The sequence below is a fragment of the Chamaea fasciata genome, unplaced genomic scaffold (genome assembly GCF_029207755.1).
Source record: "Chamaea fasciata isolate MVZ Bird 193981 ecotype frontalis unplaced genomic scaffold, bChaFas1.0.hap1 SCAF_31, whole genome shotgun sequence".
Lineage (NCBI taxonomy): Eukaryota > Metazoa > Chordata > Aves > Passeriformes > Sylviidae > Chamaea > Chamaea fasciata.
Window position 1 is genome coordinate 3,276,313 of NW_027094116.1, and position 22,154 is coordinate 3,298,466.

General features: G+C 68.6%; 2 protein-coding genes across 2 annotated transcripts; one reads left to right on the forward strand and one right to left on the reverse strand.

The window, feature by feature from the left end:
* Window positions 1–945: 945 nt before the first annotated feature.
* B4GALT3 (beta-1,4-galactosyltransferase 3) lies at window positions 946–9,379 on the forward strand. The gene is made up of 7 exons (XM_066206971.1): window positions 946–1,005; window positions 1,358–1,759; window positions 4,471–4,706; window positions 5,740–5,930; window positions 6,622–6,744; window positions 8,183–8,287; window positions 8,522–9,379. The coding sequence occupies exons 2-7, from the start codon at window positions 1,504–1,506 to the stop codon at window positions 9,117–9,119; spliced, it is 1,509 nt and encodes a 502-aa protein (XP_066063068.1). The 5' UTR covers window positions 946–1,005; window positions 1,358–1,503; the 3' UTR covers window positions 9,120–9,379.
* A 22-nt stretch (window positions 9,380–9,401) lies between these two features.
* Window positions 9,402–21,956, reverse strand: PPOX (protoporphyrinogen oxidase). The gene is made up of 13 exons (XM_066206970.1): window positions 21,926–21,956; window positions 21,736–21,830; window positions 20,435–20,569; window positions 19,574–19,689; window positions 19,154–19,286; window positions 16,634–16,778; window positions 15,004–15,194; window positions 14,523–14,583; window positions 12,921–13,039; window positions 12,717–12,833; window positions 11,134–11,283; window positions 10,468–10,510; window positions 9,402–9,562 (listed from the first exon to the last, which is right to left on the reverse strand). The coding sequence occupies exons 2-13, from the start codon at window positions 21,820–21,822 to the stop codon at window positions 9,420–9,422; spliced, it is 1,440 nt and encodes a 479-aa protein (XP_066063067.1). The 5' UTR covers window positions 21,823–21,830; window positions 21,926–21,956; the 3' UTR covers window positions 9,402–9,419.
* Between the last annotated feature and the right edge of the window lie 198 nt (window positions 21,957–22,154).

Genomic DNA, 22,154 nt, shown 5'->3' on the forward strand with positions numbered 1-22,154 from the left:
ACTGGGGACACCAGGGGACCCCAGAGGAGACAAGGGACACTGGAGCCCACGGGGGGACATGGGGGTGGCAGGGACCCCTTGGGGGACAAGGACATGTGGCCGGGGGGGGGGGGGACGGACGACACAGAGGTCACACGGATGCCTTGGGGACAAGGACACGTGACCAGCAGTGACACAGGTGACCAGGACGGGACACAGAGGTCACATGTCCCCCCTTGAGGACAAGGACACACGGCCAGGGGTGACACAGGTGACCGGGAGGGGACACAGAGGTCACATGTCCCCCCTTGAGGACAAGGACACACGGCCAGGGGTGACACAGGTGACCGGGAGGGGACACAGAGGTCACATGTCCCCCCTTGAGGACAAGGACACACGGCCAGGGGTGACACAGGTGACCGGGAGGGGACACAGAGGTCACATGTCCCCCCTTGAGGACAAGGACACACGACCAGGAGTGACACAAGTGACCGGGAGGGGACACAGAGGTCACACGGACGTCCTGGGGACAGGGACACGTGACCAGGAGGGGACACAGAGGTCACCCCGCCCCCTTGGGGACAAGGACACGTGGCCGGGGGTGACACACGTGGCGCGGACACGCCCCGCCAATCCCGCGCCCCGCCTCCTGCCCCGCGACCAATCACAGCGCATCCGTCTCGTAACGTCACAAGAGAGGCGGAGAAACTCACGGGAGGGGGCGGGGCCAGGCGCGGTTGCCTCGGCGACGGCGCCCGCTGTGGTCACGCCCCCTCCCGGCGGGATTGACACAGACCACGCCCCCTCCGCCTCCCGGGGCTCTCCCGGGTCATTCCGGGCCCCGCGGCCCTCCCGGGGGTCACCGAGAGCCCCCGGGCGCCCCCCGCGCCCTCCCGGGACCCCTCAGGGACCTCCCGGTTCCCCCGGAGCGTGACCCCGCCGCGCCCCCGCCCCGTGACGTCATCACGCCGCGCCCTCCGCTCCAAGATGGCGGCGGCCGGGCGGGGCTGAGCCGGGCCCAGGCAGGTACCGGGACCGGAGCGGGACCGGGGCCAGGGGGGTGAACCGGAGGCTCGGGGAGCGGCCGCCCGGAGGGCGGGAGCGCGGCCGGGGACGCTGAACCGGAACCGGGGCGGGCACAGGACCGGGAGCGGGGGCTGGACCGGCGGGGGGATCCGGGACCGGGAGGACCCGGGGAGGGAGAGCGGACCCGGGGCCGGATTGAGCTGAGGCGGGAGCGGGGACGGGCGCGGACTGAGCGGGAGCCGGGACCGGGCAGGTTACCGTGAGACCGGGCCGGTACCGGCCACCGACCCGTGCCTCTCCCGGTACCGGAGCGGCACCGCTCCATCTCCACCCCACCCCTTCTATCCCGCAGCCCCGCGATGCTGCCCGGTGCCCCCGCCATGCTGCCCGGGGCCGCTTGGGCCGCTCCCCGGTAAAACCGGGCTGTTCCCCGGTCACACCGGGCGGCTCCCCGGTCGCACCGGGCGGCTCCCCGGTCGCACCGGGCGGCTCCCCGCCATGCTGCGGCGGCTGCTGGAGCGGCCGTGCTCGCTGGCGCTGCTGGTCGGGTGCCAGTTCGCCTTCGTGGCGTATTTCTCGCTGGGCGGGTTCCGGAACCTGACGGCGCTGTTCGGCCGCCCCGCCGGGCCCGCCGTGGATTATTCCCGCACCCACGACGTGTACGAGAACCTGTCCCGCCTCGGAGCGGCACCGGGAGCGCCGCCCGACCCCGCCCGGCCGCTGCCCTTCTGCCCCGAGAGGTCGCCGTTCCTGGGTGAGGGAGCGGGGGGGAAACGGGGACCGGGAAACGGGGGAGCGGGGGGGAAACGGGAACCGGGATAGGAACGGGAGAGCGGGGGGGGACCGGGAACGGGAGAGCGGGGGGGAAACGGGAACGGGAACCGGGAACGGGAGAGCGGGGGGAAACGGGAACCGGGAAACGGGGGAGCGGGGGGGAAACGGGGACGGGAAACGGGGGAGCGGGGGGGAACCGGGGACGGGAAACGGGGGAGCGGGGGGGAAACGGGAACCGGGATAGGAACGGGAGAGCGGGGGGGAACCGGGGACCGGGAAACGGGAACGGGAGAGCGGGGGAAAACGGGAACCGGGAAACGGGAGAGCGGGGGGGAAACGGGGACGGGAAACGGGGGAGCGGGGGGGAAACGGGGACGGGAAACGGGGGAGCGGGGGGGAAACGGGAACGGGAACGGGAGAGCGGGGGGGAAACGGGAACCGGGAACGGGAGAGCGGGGGGGAAACGGGGACCGGGATAGGAACGGGGGAGCGGGGGGGAAACGGGGACCGGGAACGGGAACGGGAGAGCGGGGGGGGGACCGGGAACGGGAGCGGGAGAGCGGGGGAAAACGGGAACGGGAGAGCGGGGGGAAAACGGGGACCGGGATAGGAACGGGAGAGCGGGGGGGGAAACGGGAACGGGAAACGGGAACGGGAGAGCGGGGGGGAAACGGGGACCGGGAAACGGGGCAGCGGGGGGGAAACGGGAACGGGAAACGGGGGAGCGGGGGGAAAACGGGGACCGGGAAACGGGAGCGGGAGAGCGGGGGGGGACCGGGAACGGGAACGGGAACGGGAGAGCGGGGGGGAAACGGGAACCGGGAACGGGAGAGCGGGGGGGAAACGGGGACCGGGAACGGGAACGGGAGAGCGGGGGGGGACCGGGAACGGGAACGGGAGAGCGGGGGAAAACGGGAACGGGAGAGCGGGGGGGAAACGGGAACCGGGAACGGGAGAGCGGGGGGGAACCGGGAACGGGAAACGGGGGAGCGGGGGGGAAACGGGAACCGGGATAGGAACGGGAGAGCGGGGGGGAACCGGGGACCGGGAAACGGGAACGGGAGAGCGGGGGGAAAACGGGAACCGGGAAACGGGAGAGCGGGGGGGAAACGGGGACCGGGAAACGGGAGAGCGGGGGGGAAACGGGGACCGGGAAACGGGGCAGCGGGGGGGAAACGGGAACGGGAAACGGGGGAGCGGGGGGGAAACGGGGACCGGGAACGGGAGAGCGGGGGGAAAACGGGGACCGGGAAACGGGAGCGGGAGAGCGGGGGGGGACCGGGAACGGGAAACGGGAGCGGGAGAGCGGGGGGGGACCGGGAACGGGAGCGGGAGAGCGGGGGGGAAACGGGAACCGGGAACGGGAGAGCGGGGGGGAAACGGGGACCGGGAACGGGAGAGCGGGGGGGAAACGGGGACCGGGATAGGAACGGGGGAGCGGGGGGGAAACGGGGACCGGGAACGGGAGAGCGGGGGGGAAACGGGAACCGGGAACGGGAGAGCGGGGGGGAAACGGGGAACGGGAAACGGGGGTAGCGGGGGGGAAACGGGAACCGGGAAACGGGAACGGGAGAGCGGGGGAGGACCGGGAACGGGAGAGCGGGGGGGAAACGGGAACCGGGAACGGGAGAGCGGGAGGGAAACGGGAACCGGGAACGGGAACCGGGACAGGAACGGGAGAGCGGGGGAGGAAACGGGAACCGGGAAACGGGAGAGCGGGGGGGAAACGGGGACGGGAACGGGAACCGGGACTGGAACCGGGAAAAGCGGGACAAGAACGGGGAAAGCCGGGACGGGAACCGGGACTGGAACCGGGAGGGGAATGGGGAGAATCGGGACGGGAACCGAGAGGAAAATTGGGAGAGAGGGAACAAGAACCGGGACGGGAACGGCGACGGGAACGGGGACTGGAACCGGGAGGGGAACCGGGAGAACTGGGACAGGAACGGGAACGGGGAGGACCGGGAGGGGAAACGGGGAAAACCGGGACGGGAAGCAGGGAGAGCCGGGACGGGAACCGGGAGAACTGGGATGGGAACGGGGAGAACCGGGACAGGAACCAGGGACAACCGGGAGCGAAATGGGGAGAACCGGGACGGGAACCGGGACGGGGCCCCGGGGGCTGGGGAGAGGAACCGGGGACCCCCCGGGAGGAAAGAACCGCCCCCTACACCGGGGAAGAACCGAGCCCTTCCTTCCCCGGTAAAGAGCCGGGGACCCCCGGGGAGGGGGGGGCGGAGCCGAGGCGTGACCCCTCCCCGCGGGGGGCGGAGCCGGTCTTAGCCCCGCCCAGCGCTCACCGGGACAGGTGGAACCGGTTCCGCTGTCCCGGTGCCTCCCCCGGGCTGGGAGGGAAATGGGGAGGGGGACACACACCCCGGGACCCCAGTTTGGGATTGCGGTCCCCGGAGGTGTCCCCTCGGTGTCCCCGATGTCCCCGTCCTGCAGTGGGCGCACTGACGGTGTCCCCAATGTCCCCAATGTCCCCGCAGTGGGCCCGCTGACGGTGTCCCCAATGTCCCCAATGTCCCCCTGTCCCCGCAGTGGGCCCGCTGACGGTGTCCCCGATGTCCCCAGTGTCCCCCTGTCCCCGCAGTGGGCCCGCTGACGGTGTCCCCGATGTCCCCAATGTCCCCCTGTCCCCGCAGTGGGCCCGCTGACGGTGTCCCCAATGTCCCCCTGTCCCCACAGTGGGCCCGCTGACCGTGTCCTTCACCCGGGTGCCCACGCTGGAGCAGATCCGGGCCAAGAACCCGGCGGTGCAGTTGGGGGGCCGCTACCGCCCCCCGCTGTGCGAGGCCAGGTCCAGGACGGCCGTCATCGTCCCCCACCGCAACCGCGAGGGTCACCTGGGCCACCTGCTCTACCACCTGCACCCCTTCCTGCAGCGCCAGCAGCTGCACTACGGCATCTACGTCGTGCACCAGGTGCGCTCGGGGGGCTGCGGGGTCCCCCGGAGGGCTGAGAGGGGTTGGGGGGGTCCCCGGGGGGGTTTGGGGGGTCCCTGGGGGGGTTTGGGGGGTCCCTAGGGGGGTTTGGGGGGTCCCTCGGAGGGCTGAGAGGGGTTGGGGGGGTCCCCGGGGGGGTTTGGGGGGTCCCCAGAGGGGTTTGGGGGGTCCCCGGCGGGATTTGGGGGGTCCCCGGAGGGATTTGGGGGTCCTCAGGGAGGGTTTGGAGGGTCCCCGGGGGGGGTTGGGGGGTCCTTGGGGGGGTTTGGGGGGTCCCCGGGGGGGTTTGGGGGGTCCCCGGGGGGGTTTGGGGGGTCCCCAGAGGGGTTTGGGGGTCCTCAGAGGGGGTTGGGGGGTCCCCGGGGGGGTTTGGGGGTCCCCAGGGGGGTTTGGGGGGCCCCCGGGGTGGTTTCAGGGGTCCCCAGGGGGGTTTGGGGGTCCCCAGGGAGGGTTTGAAGGCCTTTGGGGGCTCCTCGGCGGTGTTGGAGGTGGTTTATGGGGTCCCCAGAGGGGTTTGGGGGGTCCCCAGGGGGGTTTGGGGGTCCCTGGGGGGGTTTGGGGGGCCCCAAGGTGGTTTGGGGATTCCTGGGATGGTTTTAGTGGGTTCCCAGGACATTTTGGGGTCTCCAGGACATTTTGGGGTCTCCCCGGGGTATTTTGGGGTCTCCCCGGGATATTTTGGGGTCTCCAGGACATTTTGGGGTGTCCCCGGGATATTTTGGGGTCTCCCCGGGATATTTTGGGGTCTCTCCAGGACATTTTGGGGTCTCCCCAGGATATTTTGGGGTGTCCCCAGTTTCCCCAACCCCATTTCCCCGTGCCAGGCCGGGAACTCGACGTTCAACCGCGCCAAGCTGCTGAACGTGGGCGTGAAGGGATGGTTCAGGGATGGTTTAGAAGATCCCCAGGATATTTTGGGGTCTCCCTGGGATATTTTGGGGTGTCTTTGGGATATTTTGGGGTGTCCCCGGGACATTTTGGCGTGTCCCCAGCCTGGTTTTCCCCGTGCCAGGCCGGGAACTCGACGTTCAACCGCGCCAAGCTGCTGAACGTGGGCGTGAAGGAGGCGCTCAAGGACGAGGACTGGGACTGTCTGTTCCTGCACGACGTGGACCTGATCCCCGAGAACGACCACAACCTGTACACCTGCGACCCCTGGAACCCCAAACACGCCTCCGTGGCCATGAACAAGTTCGGATACAGGTCTGGGGACACCTGGGGACAATGGGGACACCTGGGGACACCTGGGGACAATGGGGACAATGGGGACACCTGGGGACACAATGGGGACACCTGGGGACACACCTGCGACCCCTGGAACCCCAAACACGCCTCCGTGGCCATGAACAAGTTCGGATACAGGTCTGGGGTCACCTGGGGACACCTGGGGACAATGGGGACACCTGGGGACACCTGGGGACAATGGGGACACCTGGGGACAATGGGGACACCTGGGGACACACCTGCGACCCCTGGAACCCCAAACACGCCTCCGTGGCCATGAACAAGTTCGGATACAGGTCTGGGGACACCTGGGGACACGTGGGGACAATGGGGACACCTGGGGACAATGGGGACACCTGGGGATACACTGGGGACACACTGGGGACACCTGGAACCCCAAACACGCCTCCGTGGCCACGAACAAGTTCGGATACAGGTCTGGGGACACCTGGGGACAATGGGGACACCTGGTGACCCTGGTGACACCCTGGTGACCCTCTGGTGACCCTGGTGACCCCCTGGTGACACTCTGTCTGTCTGTCTGTCCCCAGCCTGCCGTACCCGCAGTACTTTGGGCACACTGGGGACACCTGGGGCCACCCTGGTGACACCCTGGTGACACTCTGGTGACCCTGGTGACACCCTGGTGACACTGTCCCTTTGTCCCCAGCCTGCCGTACCCGCAGTACTTCGGGGGGGTCTCGGCGCTGACCCCCGACCAGTACATGAAGATCAACGGGTTCCCCAACGAGTACTGGGGCTGGGGCGGCGAGGACGACGACATCGCCACCAGGTACACCTGGGGACACCTGGGGACACCTGGGGACACCTGGGCACACCTGGGGACACCTGGGGACACACCCGGGGACACCTGGGGACACACCTGGGGACACCTGGGCACACCTGGGGACACACCTGGGCACACCTGGGGACACCTGGGCACACCTGGGGACACCTGGGGACACCTGGGCACACCTGGGGACACACCTGGGCACACACCTGGGCACACCTGGGGACACACCTGGGCACACCTGGACACACCCGGGGACACCTGGGCACACCTGGGGACACACCTGGGCACACCTGGGGACACCTGGGGACACACCTGGGCACACCTGGGGACACACCTGGGGACACCTGGGCACACCTGGGGACACACCTGGGGACACACCTGGGGACACCTGGGCACACCTGGGGACACCTGGGGACACACCTGGGGACACACCTGGGGACACCTGGGGACACACCTGGGGACACACCGGGACACACCTGGGGACAGCTGGGGACACACCTGGGCACACCTGGGGACACACCTGGGGACACACCGGGACACACCTGGGGACACCTGGGGACACTGCCAGCAGGGGGTGGCATCTGGGAGTGTGCCCACCCAGCTGCGGGGGACACGAGGGGTGTCTCTGTCACCCTGGGGGGGGACATGAGGCGTGTTTTGTCACCGCAGGGGGACACACAGGGTGTGACATTGCCTTGGAGGGGACAGGAGGGGTGTCCTGTCCCCGCAGTGTCTCCTGTCCCCGCAGTGTCCCCGCAGTGTCCCGTGTCCCCAGCAGTGTCCCCTGTCCTCAGCAGTGTCCCCGCAGTGTCCCCGCAGTGTCCCCTGTCCCCAGCAGTGTCCCCACAGTGTCCCCGCAGTGTCCCCGCAGTGTCCCCTGTCCCCGCAGTGTCCCCGCAGTGTCCCCGCAGTGTCCCCAGCAGTGTCCCCGCAGTGTCCCCGCAGTGTCCCCTGTCCCCAGCAGTGTCCCCTGTCCCCAGCAGTGTCCCCGCAGTGTCCCCGCAGTGTCCCCTGTCCCCGCAGTGTCCCTGCAGTGTCCCCTGTCCCCGCAGTGTCCCCGCAGTGTCCCCGCAGTGTCCCCTGTCCCCGCAGTGTCCCCTGTCCCCGCAGTGTCCCCGCAGTGTCCCCTGTCCCCGCAGTGTCCCCGCAGTGTCCCCGCAGTGTCCCCTGTCCCCGCAGTGTCCCCTGTCCCAGCAGTGTCCCCGCAGTGTCCCCGCAGTGTCCCCTGTCCCCGCAGTGTCCCCGCAGTGTCCCCAGCAGTGTCCCCGCAGTGTCCCCTGTCCCCGCAGTGTCCCCGCAGTGTCCCCGCAGTGTCCCCTGTCCCCGCAGTGTCCCCTGTCCCAGCAGTGTCCCCGCAGTGTCCCCGCAGTGTCCCCTGTCCCCGCAGTGTCCCCGCAGTGTCCCCGCAGTGTCCCCGCAGTGTCCCCTGTCCCCGCAGGGTGCGCCTGGCCGGGATGAAGATCTCCCGCCCGCCCGTCTCCATCGGCCATTACAAGATGGTGAAACACAAGAGCGACAAAGGCAACGAGGAGAACCCGCACAGGTCTGGGGACAGCGGGGACAGCGGGGACAGGGCAGGGACAGCGCGGGGACAGCGTGGGGACAGCGGGGACAGCGGGGACAGGGCAGGGACAGCGCGGGGACAGTGGGGAGACAGCGGGGACAGGACAGGGCCAGTGGGGACAGGATGACAGCGGGGATGGGGTGGTGACACCTCGAGGACAGCGGGGACGGGGCGGTGAGCCCGCGGTGACACGGGCGACGCGCGTGTCCCCAGGTTCGATCTGCTGGTGCGCACGCAGCGCTCGTGGACGCAGGACGGGATGAACTCGCTGAGTTACGCGCTGCTGGCGCGGGAGCTGCGGCCGCTCTACACCAACCTGACCGCCGACATCGGCACCGACCCCCGCGGGCCCGCCCGCCGCCCCCCGGGGCCCGCCCGCAGCCTCCGCGACGAGATGCTGCGGAAAGCGCCCCGCGGGGACCTGCCCGCGGCGGCCTTGTCGCTGTCGCTGTCGCTGTCGCCTCCCCAGCGCCCGCCCGCCGCGAACGGCAGCGCGGCCCCGCCCCGGGCCGCGGGGACAGAGACAGGGGCCTTGGGGACACAGCCCAGAGCCGCGGGGACAGAGACAGGGGCCTTGGGGACAGAGCCCAGAGCCTTGGGGACACAGCCGCGGGGTTTGGGGACAGAGCCCAGAGCCTTGGGGACACAGCCGCGGGGTTTGGGGACAGAGCCCAGAGCCTTGGGGACACAGCCGCAGGGCTTGGGGACAGCGCGGGTGGCGCTCGAGGGGACGGGGATGGCGCGGGTGGCGCTCGAGGGGACGGGGACAGCGCGTGGGGACAACCAGAGCGTGGCACAGGGACCCCCGTAACCGCCCCCACCCCTGGCCCCAAAATTTCCTCGCCGGTGTGGACTCTGGGCTGGGGAGGGGACACACACCCAGGGGACAGTCCCGGGAGGGGACACGGGCACGGCCGGGGGCTGTCCCCACCCCTCGTCCCCCCCCCCCCCCGGGGGGTTTTTTTCGGGGGTCCCCAGCCCCGGCCCGCGGGTATTTATTCTATTTATGAGCCGCTCCCTGGACCTTTCTAACGGGGCTTTTTTTTCGATTAAAAAAAAGTTTAAAAGTCACTTTTGTCCTTTGGGGTGGCGGCCCGGGGGGCGCCGGGGGTCAGGGCTCGGGGGGGGACCCCAAAACCCTCCCCACGGCGGCCTTGGCGCCGGCGATGCAGTCGTTGACGGAGACCCCCCAGTAGGAGGCGCCGATGAGGCTCAGGGGCAGCCGCTGCTCCCGCAGAAACTTCTGGATGCGCTCTGGGGGGGGACAGGGACGGCGGCTGGGGACAGGGGACAGCCCCGGGGACAGGGACAGCCCTGGGGACAGCCCTGGGGACAGGGGACAGCCCTGGGGACAGCCCCGGGGACAGGGACAGCCCCGGGGACAGGGGACAGCCCAGGGGACAGGGGACAGCCCAGGGACAGGGGACAGCCCTGGGGACAGCCCTGGGGACAGGGGACAGCCCTGGGGACAGCGGCTGGGGACAGGGGACAGCCCAGGGACAGCCCCGGGGGACAGGGGACAGCCCTGGGGACAGGGGACAGCCCCGGGGACAGGGACAGCCCTGGGGACAGGAGACAGCCCAGGGACAGGGGACAGCCCTGGGGACAGGGGACAGCCCAGGGACAGAGGACAGCCCTGGGGACAGGGGACAGCCCCGGGGACAGGGTCAGCCCAGGGACAGGGGACAGCCCAGGGACAGGGGACAGCCCTGGGGACAGGGGACAGCCCCGGGGACAGGGTCAGCCCAGGGACAGGGGACAGCCCAGGGACAGGGACAGCGGCTGGGGACAGGGGACAGCCCAGGGACAGGGGACAGCCCCGGGGACAGGGGACAGCCCAGGGACAGGGGACAGCCCAGGGACAGGGGACAGCCCCGGGGACAGGGGACAGCCCAGGGACAGGGGACAGCCCAGGGACAGGGGACAGCCCCGGGGACAGGGACAGCCCTGGGGACAGGGACAGCCCGAGGGACAGGGGACAGCCCTGGGGACAGCCCCGGGGACAGGGACAGCCCTGGGGACACGGGACAGCCCTGGGACAGGGGACAGCCCTGGGGACAGGGGACAGCCCCAGGGACAGCGGCTGGGGACAGGGGACAGCCTGAGGACAGGGGACAGCCCCGGGGACAGGGGACACCCCCAGGGGACACCCGTCTCACCAAGGCGCTCCCAGTGTCCCAGCGTGTACTGGGGGATGCAGTCCTGGGGACAAGGGGACGGGGGGGACACTGGTGAGACCCCCCAGGAGGCCCCCAATGTCCCCATGTCCCCCCAATGTCCCCCCAGTGTCCCAAATGTCCCCATGTCCCCCCATGTCCCCCCAGTGTCCCCGTGTCCCCCGGGATCACCCACCTGACCAGGGCGCGGGCAGGGGGACACGGGTGAGCCCCAGGAGCCCCCCAGTGTCCCCATATCCCCCCAGTGTCTCCATGTCACCCCATGCCCCCCTAGTGTCCCCCCAGTGTCTGCATGTCCCCATGTCCCCCCAGTGTCCCTCCAGTGTCCCCATGTCCCCCCAGTGTCCCCATGTCCCTCCATGTCCCCCCAGTGTCCCCATGTGTCCCCATGTCCCCCCATGTCCCCCCAGTGTGCCTAATGTCCCCATGTCCCCCAAATGTCCCCATGTCCCCCCATGTCCCCCCAGTGTCCCAAATGTCCCCATGTCCCCCCAATGTCCCCATGTCCCCCCATGTCCCCCCAGTGTCCCAAATGTCCCCATGTCCCCCCAATGTCCCCATGTCCCCCCATGTCCCCCCATGTCCCCCCAGTGTCCCCATGTCCCCCCATGTCCCCCCAGTGTCCCCGTGTCCCCCGGCGTCACCCACCTGCTGCACCCTGACCATGGCGCGGGCGGGGGGCCCGGCCAGCCCCAGGTGGTCCCTGACGGCCGCGCGGGCCCGGGCCAGCAGCACCTGCGGGGACACGCCCGAGGGGTCCCCAAAACTCTGCCGGAACCAGGCCCCGCCCAGCATCACCTGGGGACACAGAGCGGGGACACCGTCACCCCCGTGTCACCTGGGGACACAGAGAGGGGACACCGTCACCCCCAGTGTCACCTGGGGACACAGAGAGGGGACACGGTCACCCCCCAGTGTCACCTGGGGACACAGAGCGGGGACACCGTCACCCCCAGTGTCACCTGGGGACACAGAGCGGGGACACCGTCACCCCCAGTGTCACCTGGGGACACAGAGCGGGGACACCGTCACCCCCCGTGTCACCTGGGGACACAGAGAGGGGACACCGTCACCCCCCGTGTCACCTGGGGACACAGAGAGGGGACACGGTCACCCCCAGTGTCACCTGGGGACACAGAGAGGGGACACCGTCACCCCCCGTGTCACCTGGGGACACAGAGAGGGGACACCGTCACCTCCAGTGTCACCTGGGGACACAGAGAGGGGACACCGTCACCCCCCGTGTCACCTGGGGACACAGAGAGGGGACACCGTCACCCCCCGTGTCACCTGGGGACACAGAGCGGGGACACGGTCACCCCCATGTCACCTGGGGACACAGAGCGGGGACACGGTCACCCCCCGTGTCACCTGGGGACACAGAGAGGGGACACCGTCACCCCCCGTGTCACCTGGGGACACAGAGCGGGGACACCGTCACCCCCAGTGTCACCTGGGGACACAGAGAGGGGACACCGTCACCCCCAGTGTCACCTGGGGACACAGAGAGGGGACACCGTCACCCCCCGTGTCACCTGGGGACACAGAGCGGGGACACCGTCACCCCCAGTGTCACCTGGGGACACAGAGAGGGGACACGGTCACCCCCAGTGTCACCTGGGGACACAGAGCGGGGACACCGTCACCCCCCGTGTCACCTGGGGACACAGAGAGGGGACACGGTCACCCCCCGTGTCACCTGGGGACACCCAGAGCAGCTCTGTCACCATCCCGGTGTCCCCAGTGCCACCCCCGTGAGCCCCCCAAAATCACCCTGTCACTGTCCCCGTGTCCCCAGTGCCACCCCCGCGGTGTCCCCAATATCCCCCTCCAGTGTCCCCAGTGCCACCCCGTGCTATCCCCACTATCCTCAGTGTCACCCCGCAGTGTCCTCAATGTCCCCTCCCAGTGTCCCCAGTGTCACCCCTCCCAGTGTCCCCAATGCCACCCACCATGAACTCCCCAAAATCACCCTGTCACACCCCCGGTGTCCCCAGTGCCCTCCCCATACAGTGCCCCCAGTGCCACCCTGCGGTGTCCCCAGTGTCCCCCCTGGTGTCCCCAGTGCCACCCCCCGTGACACCTCCTGGTGTCCCCCCTCACTGTCCCCAATGTCCCTTCCCGGTGTCCCCATATCACCCCCCGCTGTCCCCAGTGCCGCCCCTCAGTGTCCCTCCTGTCCCCCGCGCTGTCCCCCGCGCTGTCCCCGGTGTCCCCGCGGTGTCACCCACCGTCAGGCGCACCGAGGGGCTCCCGGGGCTCCCGTCGTGCTCGGGGAACGCCACCGAGTCGTAGACGACGCCCAGGAGCGCCGGGTCCTCCCAGGACGGCACCAGGTGACCGAAGCCCTGCGGGCGGGGGGACGGCCGGCGGTCACCCCGGGGCTCGGGGACACCGCGGGGGCGCCTCGGGGACACCGCGGGGACGCGTCTCACCGTCACGGGCAGCGTCACGCCCCGGTAGTGCAGGTTGACCACGGCCACGGTGGCGGCCGGGATGTCCCGGAGCTCCCGCGCCAGCGGGGACAGCTCGGCCGGTAACGCCTGCGCCAGGGCTGGGGACAGAGGGGACACTGGGGACAGTGCGGGGACATTGGGGACAGTGCGGGGACAGCTCGGCCGGTAACGCCTGCGCCAGGGCTGGGGACAGAGGGGACACTGGGGACAGTGCGGGGACATTGGGGACAGTGCAGGGACAGCTCGGCCGGTAACGCCTGCGCCAGGGCTGGGGACAGAGGGGACACTGGGGACAGTGCGGGGACATTGGGGACAGTGTGGGGACAGTGCAGGGACAGCTCGGCCGGTAACGCCTGCGCCAGGGCTGGGGACAGAGGGGACACTGGGGACAGTGCGGGGACATTGGGGACAGTGCGGGGACAGTGCAGGGACAGCTCGGCCGGTAACGCCTGCGCCAGGGCTGGGGACAGAGGGGACACTGGGGACAGTGCGGGGACATTGGGGACAGTGTGGGGACAGTGCAGGGACAGCTCGGCCGGTAACGCCTGCGCCAGGGCTGGGGACAGAGGGGACATTGGGGACAGTGTGGGGACATTGGGGACAGTGTGGGGACAGTGCAGGGACAGCTCGGCCGGTAACGCCTGCGCCAGGGCTGGGGACAGAGGGGACACTGGGGACAGTGCGGGGACATTGGGGACAGTGCGGGGACAGTGCAGGGACAGCTCGGCCGGTAACGCCTGCGCCAGGGCTGGGGACAGAGGGGACACTGGGGACAGTGTGGGGACATTGGGGACAGTGCGGGGACAGTGCGGGGACAGCTCGGCCGGTAACGCCTGCGCCAGGGCTGGGGACAGAGGGGACATTGGGGACAGTGCGGGGACATTGGGGACAGTGTGGGGACATTGGGGACAGTGTGGGGACAGTGCGGGGACAGTGCGGGGACAGCTCGGCCGGTAACGCCTGCGCCAGGGCTGGGGACAGAGGGGACATTGGGGACAGTGCGGGGACATTGGGGACAGTGTGGGGACATTGGGGACAGTGTGGGGACAGTGCGGGGACAGTGCGGGGACAGCTCGGCCGGTAACGCCTGCGCCAGGGCTGGGGACAGAGGGGACATTGGGGACAGTGTGGGGACATTGGGGACAGTGTGGGGACAGTGCGGGGACAGCTCGGCCAGTAACGCCTGCGCCAGGGCTGGGGACAGAGGGGACACTGGGGACAGTGCGGGGACATTGGGGACAGTGCGGGGACATTGGGGACAGTGTGGGGACACTGGGGACAGTGTGGGGACAGTGTGGGGACAGCTCGGCCGGTAACGCCTGTGCCAGGGCTGGGGACAGAGGGGACATTGGGGACAGTGTGGGGACATTGGGGACAGTGTGGGGACAGTGTGGGGACATTGGGGACAGTGCGGGGACATCAGCGGGGACAGTGTGGGGACATCAGCGGGGACAGCGCTGGGGACAGCAGGGACGTCAGCAGGGATAGCGGGGGGACATTGGGGACACTGAGGACATCAGGAGGGACAGCGCGAGGGGATATTGGGGACCCTGGGGACACCGGGGGGGCGGAGCCCCGTACCTGCGGCCGGGAGGGCGCTGAGCACGTGGTCGGCGGTGAGGGAACCGCCCGGAAAGGTGAGCTGGGGAGAGACCGGACATGGGGACACCCCTGGGGACACTGGGGACACCCCCGGGGACACCAGGGACACCGGGGACTTTGGGGACACTGGGGACATTGGGGACACCGGGGACACCGGGGACACTGGGGACACTGGGGACTTTGGGGACACCGGGGACAGGATTGGGGAGGGAACTGGGACACTGGGGACATTGGGACAGTAGGGGACACTGGGAAGGGACCCAAGGGACACTGGGGAGAGGGTCTGGGTGACTGGGGACACTGGGGACACCCCCGGGGACACTGGGGACACTGGGGAGGGGACAGAGGGGACGGGGGGACCCGGGGACACTGCAGGGGACACAGAGCGCTGCGGGAGGGGGACAGGGACAGGACGGCGACAGCCGGGTGGCCGCGCGGTGGCGCCGGGAGCCGTCCCCACCTGCCAGCGGCCGCGGCGGTGGCACAGGTGTGTCAGGGGCGCGTGGCAGCGCAGCTCGGCCCCGCGCGGGGACACGAATGTCACCAAGGCCCGCGGCAGCGCCTCCATCCCGCCCCGCAGCGACCACTGGCTCCAGCGCTCGGCCCGCGCCCGCCGCGCCAGCCCCGCCGCTGGCCCCTCCCGGCGGTCACCTGCGGCGACAAGGACACCGTGACACCGCCCGGGAATGTCCCCTGCCCCGCCCGTGTCCCCTCCCTGCTGCCACCGGCGGCGACAACACCGAGCTGTCCCCAACCCGGGGATGTCCCCAATGTCCCCACCGTGTCCCAGTGCCAGCCCCAGCAGTGTCCCCACAGTGTCCCCAGTGTCCCCACCGTGTCCCAGTGCCAGCCCCACCATGTCCCCAATGTCCCCAGTGTCCCCACAGTGTCCCAGCGCCATCCCCAGTAGTGTCCCCACCGTGTCCCAGTGCCATCCCCAGCAGTGTCCCCAGTGTCCCCACAGTATCGCAGTACCATCCCCAGCAGTGTCCCCAATGTCCCCACCGTGTCCCAGTGCCATCCCCAGCAGTGTCCCCAGTGTCCCCACCGTGTCCCCAGTGTCCCCACCGTGTCCCAGTGCCATCCCCAGCAGTGTCCCCAGTGTCCCCACCGTGTCCCAGTGCCATCCCCACCGTGTCCCAGTGCCATCCCCAGCAGTGTCCCCAGTGTCCCCACCGTGTCCCAGTGCCATCCCCACCGTGTCCCAGTGCCATCCCCAGCAGTGTCCCCAGTGTCCCCACCGTGTCCCAGTGCCATCCCCAGCAGTGTCCCCAGTGTCCCCACAGTGTCCCCAGTGTCCCCACCGTGTCCCAGTGCCATCCCCAGCAGTGTCCCCAGCAGTGTCCCCAGTGTCCCCACCGTGTCCCAGTGCCATCCCCAGCAGTGTCCCCAGTGTCCCCACCGTGTCCCAGTGCCATCCCCAGCAGTGTCCCCAGTGTCCCCAGCAGTGTCCCCAGTGTTCCCACCGTGTCCCAGTGCCATCCCCAGCAGTGTCCCCAGCAGTGTCCCCAGTGTCCCCACCGTGTCCCAGTGCCATCCCCAGCAGTGTCCCCAGCAGTGTCCCCAGTGTCCCCACCGTGTCCCAGTGCCATCCCCAGCAGTGTCCCCAGCAGTGTCCCCAGTGTCCCCACCGTGTCCCAGTGCCATCCCCAGCAGTGTCCCCAATGTCCCCACCGTGTCCCAGTGCCATCCCCAGCAGTGTCCCCACCGTGTCCCCAGTGTCCCCACCGTGTCCCAGTGCCATCCCCAGCAGTGTCCCCAGTGTCCCCACCGTGTCCCAGTGCCATCCCCAGCAGTGTCCCCAGTGTCCCCACTGTGTCCCAGCGCCAGCCCCAGCAGTGTCCCCAGTGTCCCCACCGTGTCCCCAGTGTCCCCACCGTGTCCCAGTGCCATCCCCAGCAGTGTCCCCAGTGTCCCCACCGTGTCCCAGTGCCATCCCCAGCAGTGTCCCCAGTGTCCCCACAGTGTCCCCAGTGTCCCCACCGTGTCCCAGTGCCATCCCCAGCAGTGTCCCCAGTGTCCCCACCGTGTCCCAGTGCCATCCCCAGCAGTGTCCCCAGTGTCCCCAGCAGTGTCCCCAGTGTCCCCACCGTGTCCCAGTGCCATCCCCAGCAGGACGGACCCTCGGCGCCGCTCGGCGTGGAACAGGGCGGGGAAACAGGAGCGGACGCTGAGGACACGGCTGTCCCCGGCAAAGACACCCCTGCACAGGCTGTCCACGGCCACCTCGGCCACCTGTGGGGACATGGGGACACTGGGGACACCGAGGAGGACACGGGGACAGCCACGGTGAGGACACTGACGGGGACACAGGGACAGGGACATGGGGACAGCAATGGGGACACGGGACAGTGTTGGGGACAAGGGACAGTGTTGGGGACAAGGGACGGTGTTGGGGACAGCGCAGTCAAGACACCGATAGGGACAGTGGGGACAGCGATGGGGACAGGGACAGGGACAGCCTGGACAGAGGGACAGCAATGGGGACAGCAGGGACAGGGACATTGGGGACAGTGACAGCAATGAGGACAGCAGGGACAAGGACAGGAACAGTGATGGGGACAGTGACAGCAATGGGGACAGCAGGGACAAGGACAGGAACAACGATGGGGACAGTGACAGCAATGGGGACAGCGACAGCAATGGGGACAGCAGGGACAAGGACAGGAACAATGATGGGGACAGTGACAGCAATGGGGACAGCAGGGACAAGGACAGGAACAATGATGGGGACAGTGACACTGGGGACAGTGATGGGGACAGTGACATTGGGGACAGCGACAGCAATGAGGACAGCAGGGACAAGGACAGGAACAATGATGGGGACAGTGACAGTGGGGACAGTGATGGGGACAGTGACATTGGGGACAGTGACAGCATTGGGGACAGCAGGGACAAGGACAGGGACAATGATGGGGACAGTGACACTGGGGACAGTGATGGGGACAGTGACGTTGGGGACAGTGACAGCAATGGGGACAGCAGGGACAAGGACAGGAACAATGATGGGGACAGTGACACTGGGGACAGCGATGGGGACAGTGACGTTGGGGACAGCGACAGCAATGGGGACAGCAGGGACAAGGACAGGAACAATGATGGGGACAGTGACAGTGGGGACAGCGACAGCAATGGGGACAGCAGGGACAGCAAGGACAGGGACATTGGGGACAGTGACAGCAATGAGGACAGCAGGGACAAGGACAGGAACAATGATGGGGACAGTGACATTGGGGACAGCGACAGCAATGGGGACAGCAGGGACAAGGACAGGAACAATGATGGGGACAGTGACATTGGGGACAGTGATGGGGACAGTGACGTTGGGGACAGCGACAGCAATGGGGACAGCAGGGACAAGGACAGGAACAATGATGGGGACAGTGACACTGGGGACAGCGATGGGGACAGTGACGTTGGGGACAGCGACAGCAATGGGGACAGCAGGGATGGTGGGGACAGTGACACTGGGGACAGCGATGGGGACAGTGACAGCGGGGCCCCGCCCGCCCCGGCGAGGCCCCGATAAGGCCGGGCGGGGTTTTGGGGTGCGGTTATCTGGGTTCAGGGGCTTATCACAGTTCTGGGGGCTCTGAGGATTTTTTTGGGGGGCTCGGGGATCTCCGGGGGGTTCTGGCTATTTTGGGGGTGTTTACGGGGATTTTGGGGGGGGTTTATCGGGATTTTTGGGGGTGGCTATGGGATTTTGAGGTTGGTTATGGGATTTTTGGGGTTGGTTATGGGGATTTTGGGGCTGTTTCCGGGATTTTGGGGCTGTTTATGGAATTTTGGGGGAGTTTATCAGGGGTTTTGGGGGTGCTTATGGGATTTTTGGGGGTGGTCATGGGGTTTTTGGAGGTGGCTATGGGGTTTTTGGGGGGTTTATCAGGATTTTTGGGGGTGGCTATGGGATTTTGGGGCTGTTTATGGGATTTTGGGGTTGGCTATGGGATTTTGGGGCTGTTTCTGGGATTTTGAGGTTGGTTATGGGATTTTGGGGCTGTTTCTGGGATTTGGGGGCTGTTTATGGGATTTTGGGGTTGGCTATGGGATTTTGGGGCTGTTTATGGGATTTTGGGGTTGGCTATGGGATTTTGGGGTTGGTTATGGGGATTTGGGGGCTGTTTCTGGGATTTTGGGGCTGTTTCTGGGATTTTGGGGTTGGCTATGGGATTTTGGGGCTGTTTCTGGGATTTTGGGGTTGGCTATGGGATTTTGGGGCTGTTTATGGGATTTTGGGGTTGGTTATGGGGATTTTGGGGCTGTTTCTGGGATTTTGGGGCTGTTTATGGGATTTTGGGGTTGGCTATGGGATTTTGGGGCTGTTTATGGGATTTTGGGGTTGGTTATGGGGATTTGGGGGCTGTTTCTGGGATTTTGGGGCTGTTGATGGGATTTTGGGGTTGGCTATGGGATTTTGGGGTTGGTTATGGGGATTTTGGGGCTGTTTCTGGGATTTTGGGGCTGTTGATGGGATTTTGGGGTTGGCTATGGGATTTTGGGGCTGTTTCTGGGATTTTGGGGTTGGCTATGGGATTTTGGGGCTGTTTACGGGGTTTTTGGGGCGCGTCTGTGGTGTTTGGGGTCCCGGGGGTGGGGAGGTGACCCACCTCGCGGCCGAAGCGGCGCTGGGCGAAGGCGTGGGCGCTCTCGTCCGGCCCCGTCCCCGCCGGGGTCAGCAGGTCCCGCAGCCCGCTCCAGAGCAGCGCCCGGGAGAACGGGGGCACGGCCCACAGCAGCCCCCTGGGGACACCGGGGACAGCAGGGGACATTGGGGACACGAGACACGGCCCAGAGCAGCCCCTCGGGGACAGCAGGGACAGGAGGTGGCCTTGGGGACAGGGGACACAGCCCGGAGCAGCCCCTGGGGACAATTCAGGGTCAGGGATGGCATTGGGGACAGGAGGGGACACGGGGGACAGGTGCCACCCACCGCAGGCCCTGGGGCAGGGGGAGGTGACACTGGGGACAGGGATGACCCTGGGGACACAGGGAGGTGACACTGGGGACAAGGGACAGGTGCCACCCACCGCAGGCCCTGGGGCAGGGGGTGCAGGGTCCCCCCCAGGTACAGGAAGCGGTTCCGGGATGCCGGGTGGTCCCCGGGGACAGCCAGGATGTCACCGGCCAGCCCCAGCTCCGACACCTGCGGGGACACGTGCTGATACCTGGGAGGGATCCCAAAAGCCACCCAGGGACCCCAAAAATCAACCCAGGGACCCCAAAAATCAACCCAGGGACCCCAAAAATCCACCCAGGGAGTCCAAAAGCCACCCAGGGACCCCAAAAATCAACCCAGGGAGCCCAAAAGCCACCCAGGGACCCCAAAAATCCACCCAGGGAGCCCAAAAATCAACCCAGGGAGCCCAAAAATCAACCCAGGGAGCCCAAAAATCAACCCAGGGAGCCCAAAATCCACCCAGGGAGCCCAAAATCCACCCAGGGAGCCCAAAAATCCACCCAGGGAGCCCAAAAATCCACCCAGGGAGCCCCAAAAGCCACCCAGGGAGCCCAAAAATCAACCCAGGGAGCCCAAAATCCACCCAGGGAGCCCAAAAGCCACCCAGGGACCCCAAAAATCCACCCAGGGAGCCCAAAAGCCACCCAGGGACCCCAAAAATCCACCCAGGGAGCCCAAAAGTCACCCAGGGACCCCAAAAATCCACCCAGGGACCCCAAAAATCCACCCAGGGAGCCCAAAATCCACCCAGGGACCCCAAAATCCACCCAGGGACCCCCAGAATTCACACAGGGAGCCCCTAAACCCCAGCCCCACAGGGACACCCCTGTACCCCCAAACCCCGCCCCAGGAACCCCCTAGACCCCCCAAACCCCCCCAGGACCCCCAAGCACCCCCGAGGACCCCCCGGGACCCCCCGGGACCCCCGTACCATGTGCAGGGTGTCGGCGCCCGCGGGCCCGGCCGGCCGCACCCCCCTGGGGCCGTGCTCGAACACGGCGCCCTCGGGGGTCCCCGAGCTCTGCAGCCACCCCCCGAAACGGCCGCTGGCCTCCAGCAGCACCACCTGCGGACCCCCAGATCACCCGGGGACCCCCGGATCAACACCGGGACCCCCGGGACCCCCACATCACCCGGGGACCCCCGGATCAACACCGGGACCCCCAGATCACCCGGGGACCCCCGGATCAACACCGGGACCCCCGGGACCCCCCAGATCACCCGGGGACCCCCGGATCACCACCGGGACCCCCGGGACCCCCACATCACCCGGGGACCCCCGGATCAACACCGGGACCCCCAGATCACCCGGGGACCCCCGGATCACCACCGGGACCCCCGGGACCCCCCACATCACCCGGGGACCCCCGGATCACCACCGGGACCCCCGGGACCCCCACATCACCCGGGGACCCCCGGATCAACACCGGGACCCCCGGGACCCCCACATCACCCGGGGACCCCCGGATCACCACCGGGACCCCCGGGACCCCCACATCAACACCGGGACCCCCGGATCAACACCGGGACCCCCGGGACCCCCACATCACCCGGGGACCCCCGGGACCCCCCACATCAACACCGGGACCCCCGGATCAACACCGGGACCCCCGGGACCCCCAAATCATCACGGGGACACGGTGACACGTGGGGGTCCCAGGAGGGAGAAGGGAACCCCGGGGGAATCGGGGGTCCAGAGGGAATTGGGGGTCTCTGAAAGGATGGGGGTCCCGAGAGACGTGGGAACGCCGGGGCATTGGGGTCCCGGGGGGATCTGGGGGGTCTCACAGGGGCTGGGGGTCCCAGGGGGTCTCGGGAGGGAAAGCGGGGCCGGGAGAGGGGGAATTGGGGGGTCCCTGGGTGGGGGCTGGGGGTCCCCGGAGCCACGAGGGCACAGGCGGCTCAGGGCGCGGGGGTCGGGGGGTCCTGGGGGGACACCGGGGGTCCCTGAAGGGTTGGGGGTCCTGGGGGGACAGGGGACTTGGGGGTCCCGGTTCGGGGTGCGGGGGTCCCGGTTCGGGCGGGGGGCGGTTCGGGGGTCCCGGTTCGGGGTTCGGGGGTCCCGGTTCGGGCGGGGGGCGGTTCGGGGGTCCCGGTTCGGGGTGCGGGGGTCCCGGTTCGGTCGGGGGGCGGCTCGGGGGTCCCGGTTCGGGGTGCGGGGGTCCCGGTTCGGGCGGGGGGCGGTTCGGGGGTCCCGGTTCGGGGTTCCCGGTTCGGGGGTCCCGGGCTCACCTTGGGCGGACGGGGGGCGCGCACCAGGTGGTAGCAGGCGGCCAGGCCGCTGATGCCGCCGCCCAGGACGGCCACGGTGGGCGGCATGAGGGCACCTGGGGCGGGCAGGGGTCAGAGGGGCCGCCGGGAGCCCCAGAGCGGCCCCGGGACCCCCCGGGACCCTCCGGGACCCCCCGGGATCGCCCCTCACCTGTCCCGCGTCCGGCCGCGCTGGCCACGCCCCTTCCCGCCGCTTATCAGGGCGACGGGCAGGGCTTAGCGGAGACGGACCAATGGGAAGGCGCGGCGCGTTGATGGACAGCGCGCTGTGGCGGGAGATAGCGCGCAGTGTATATAAGCCACGCCTCCCACGCTATCAGCCAATCAGCAGGCACGCCACGCCCCTCCATCACCACGCCTCTCGCTAATCAATCAACACA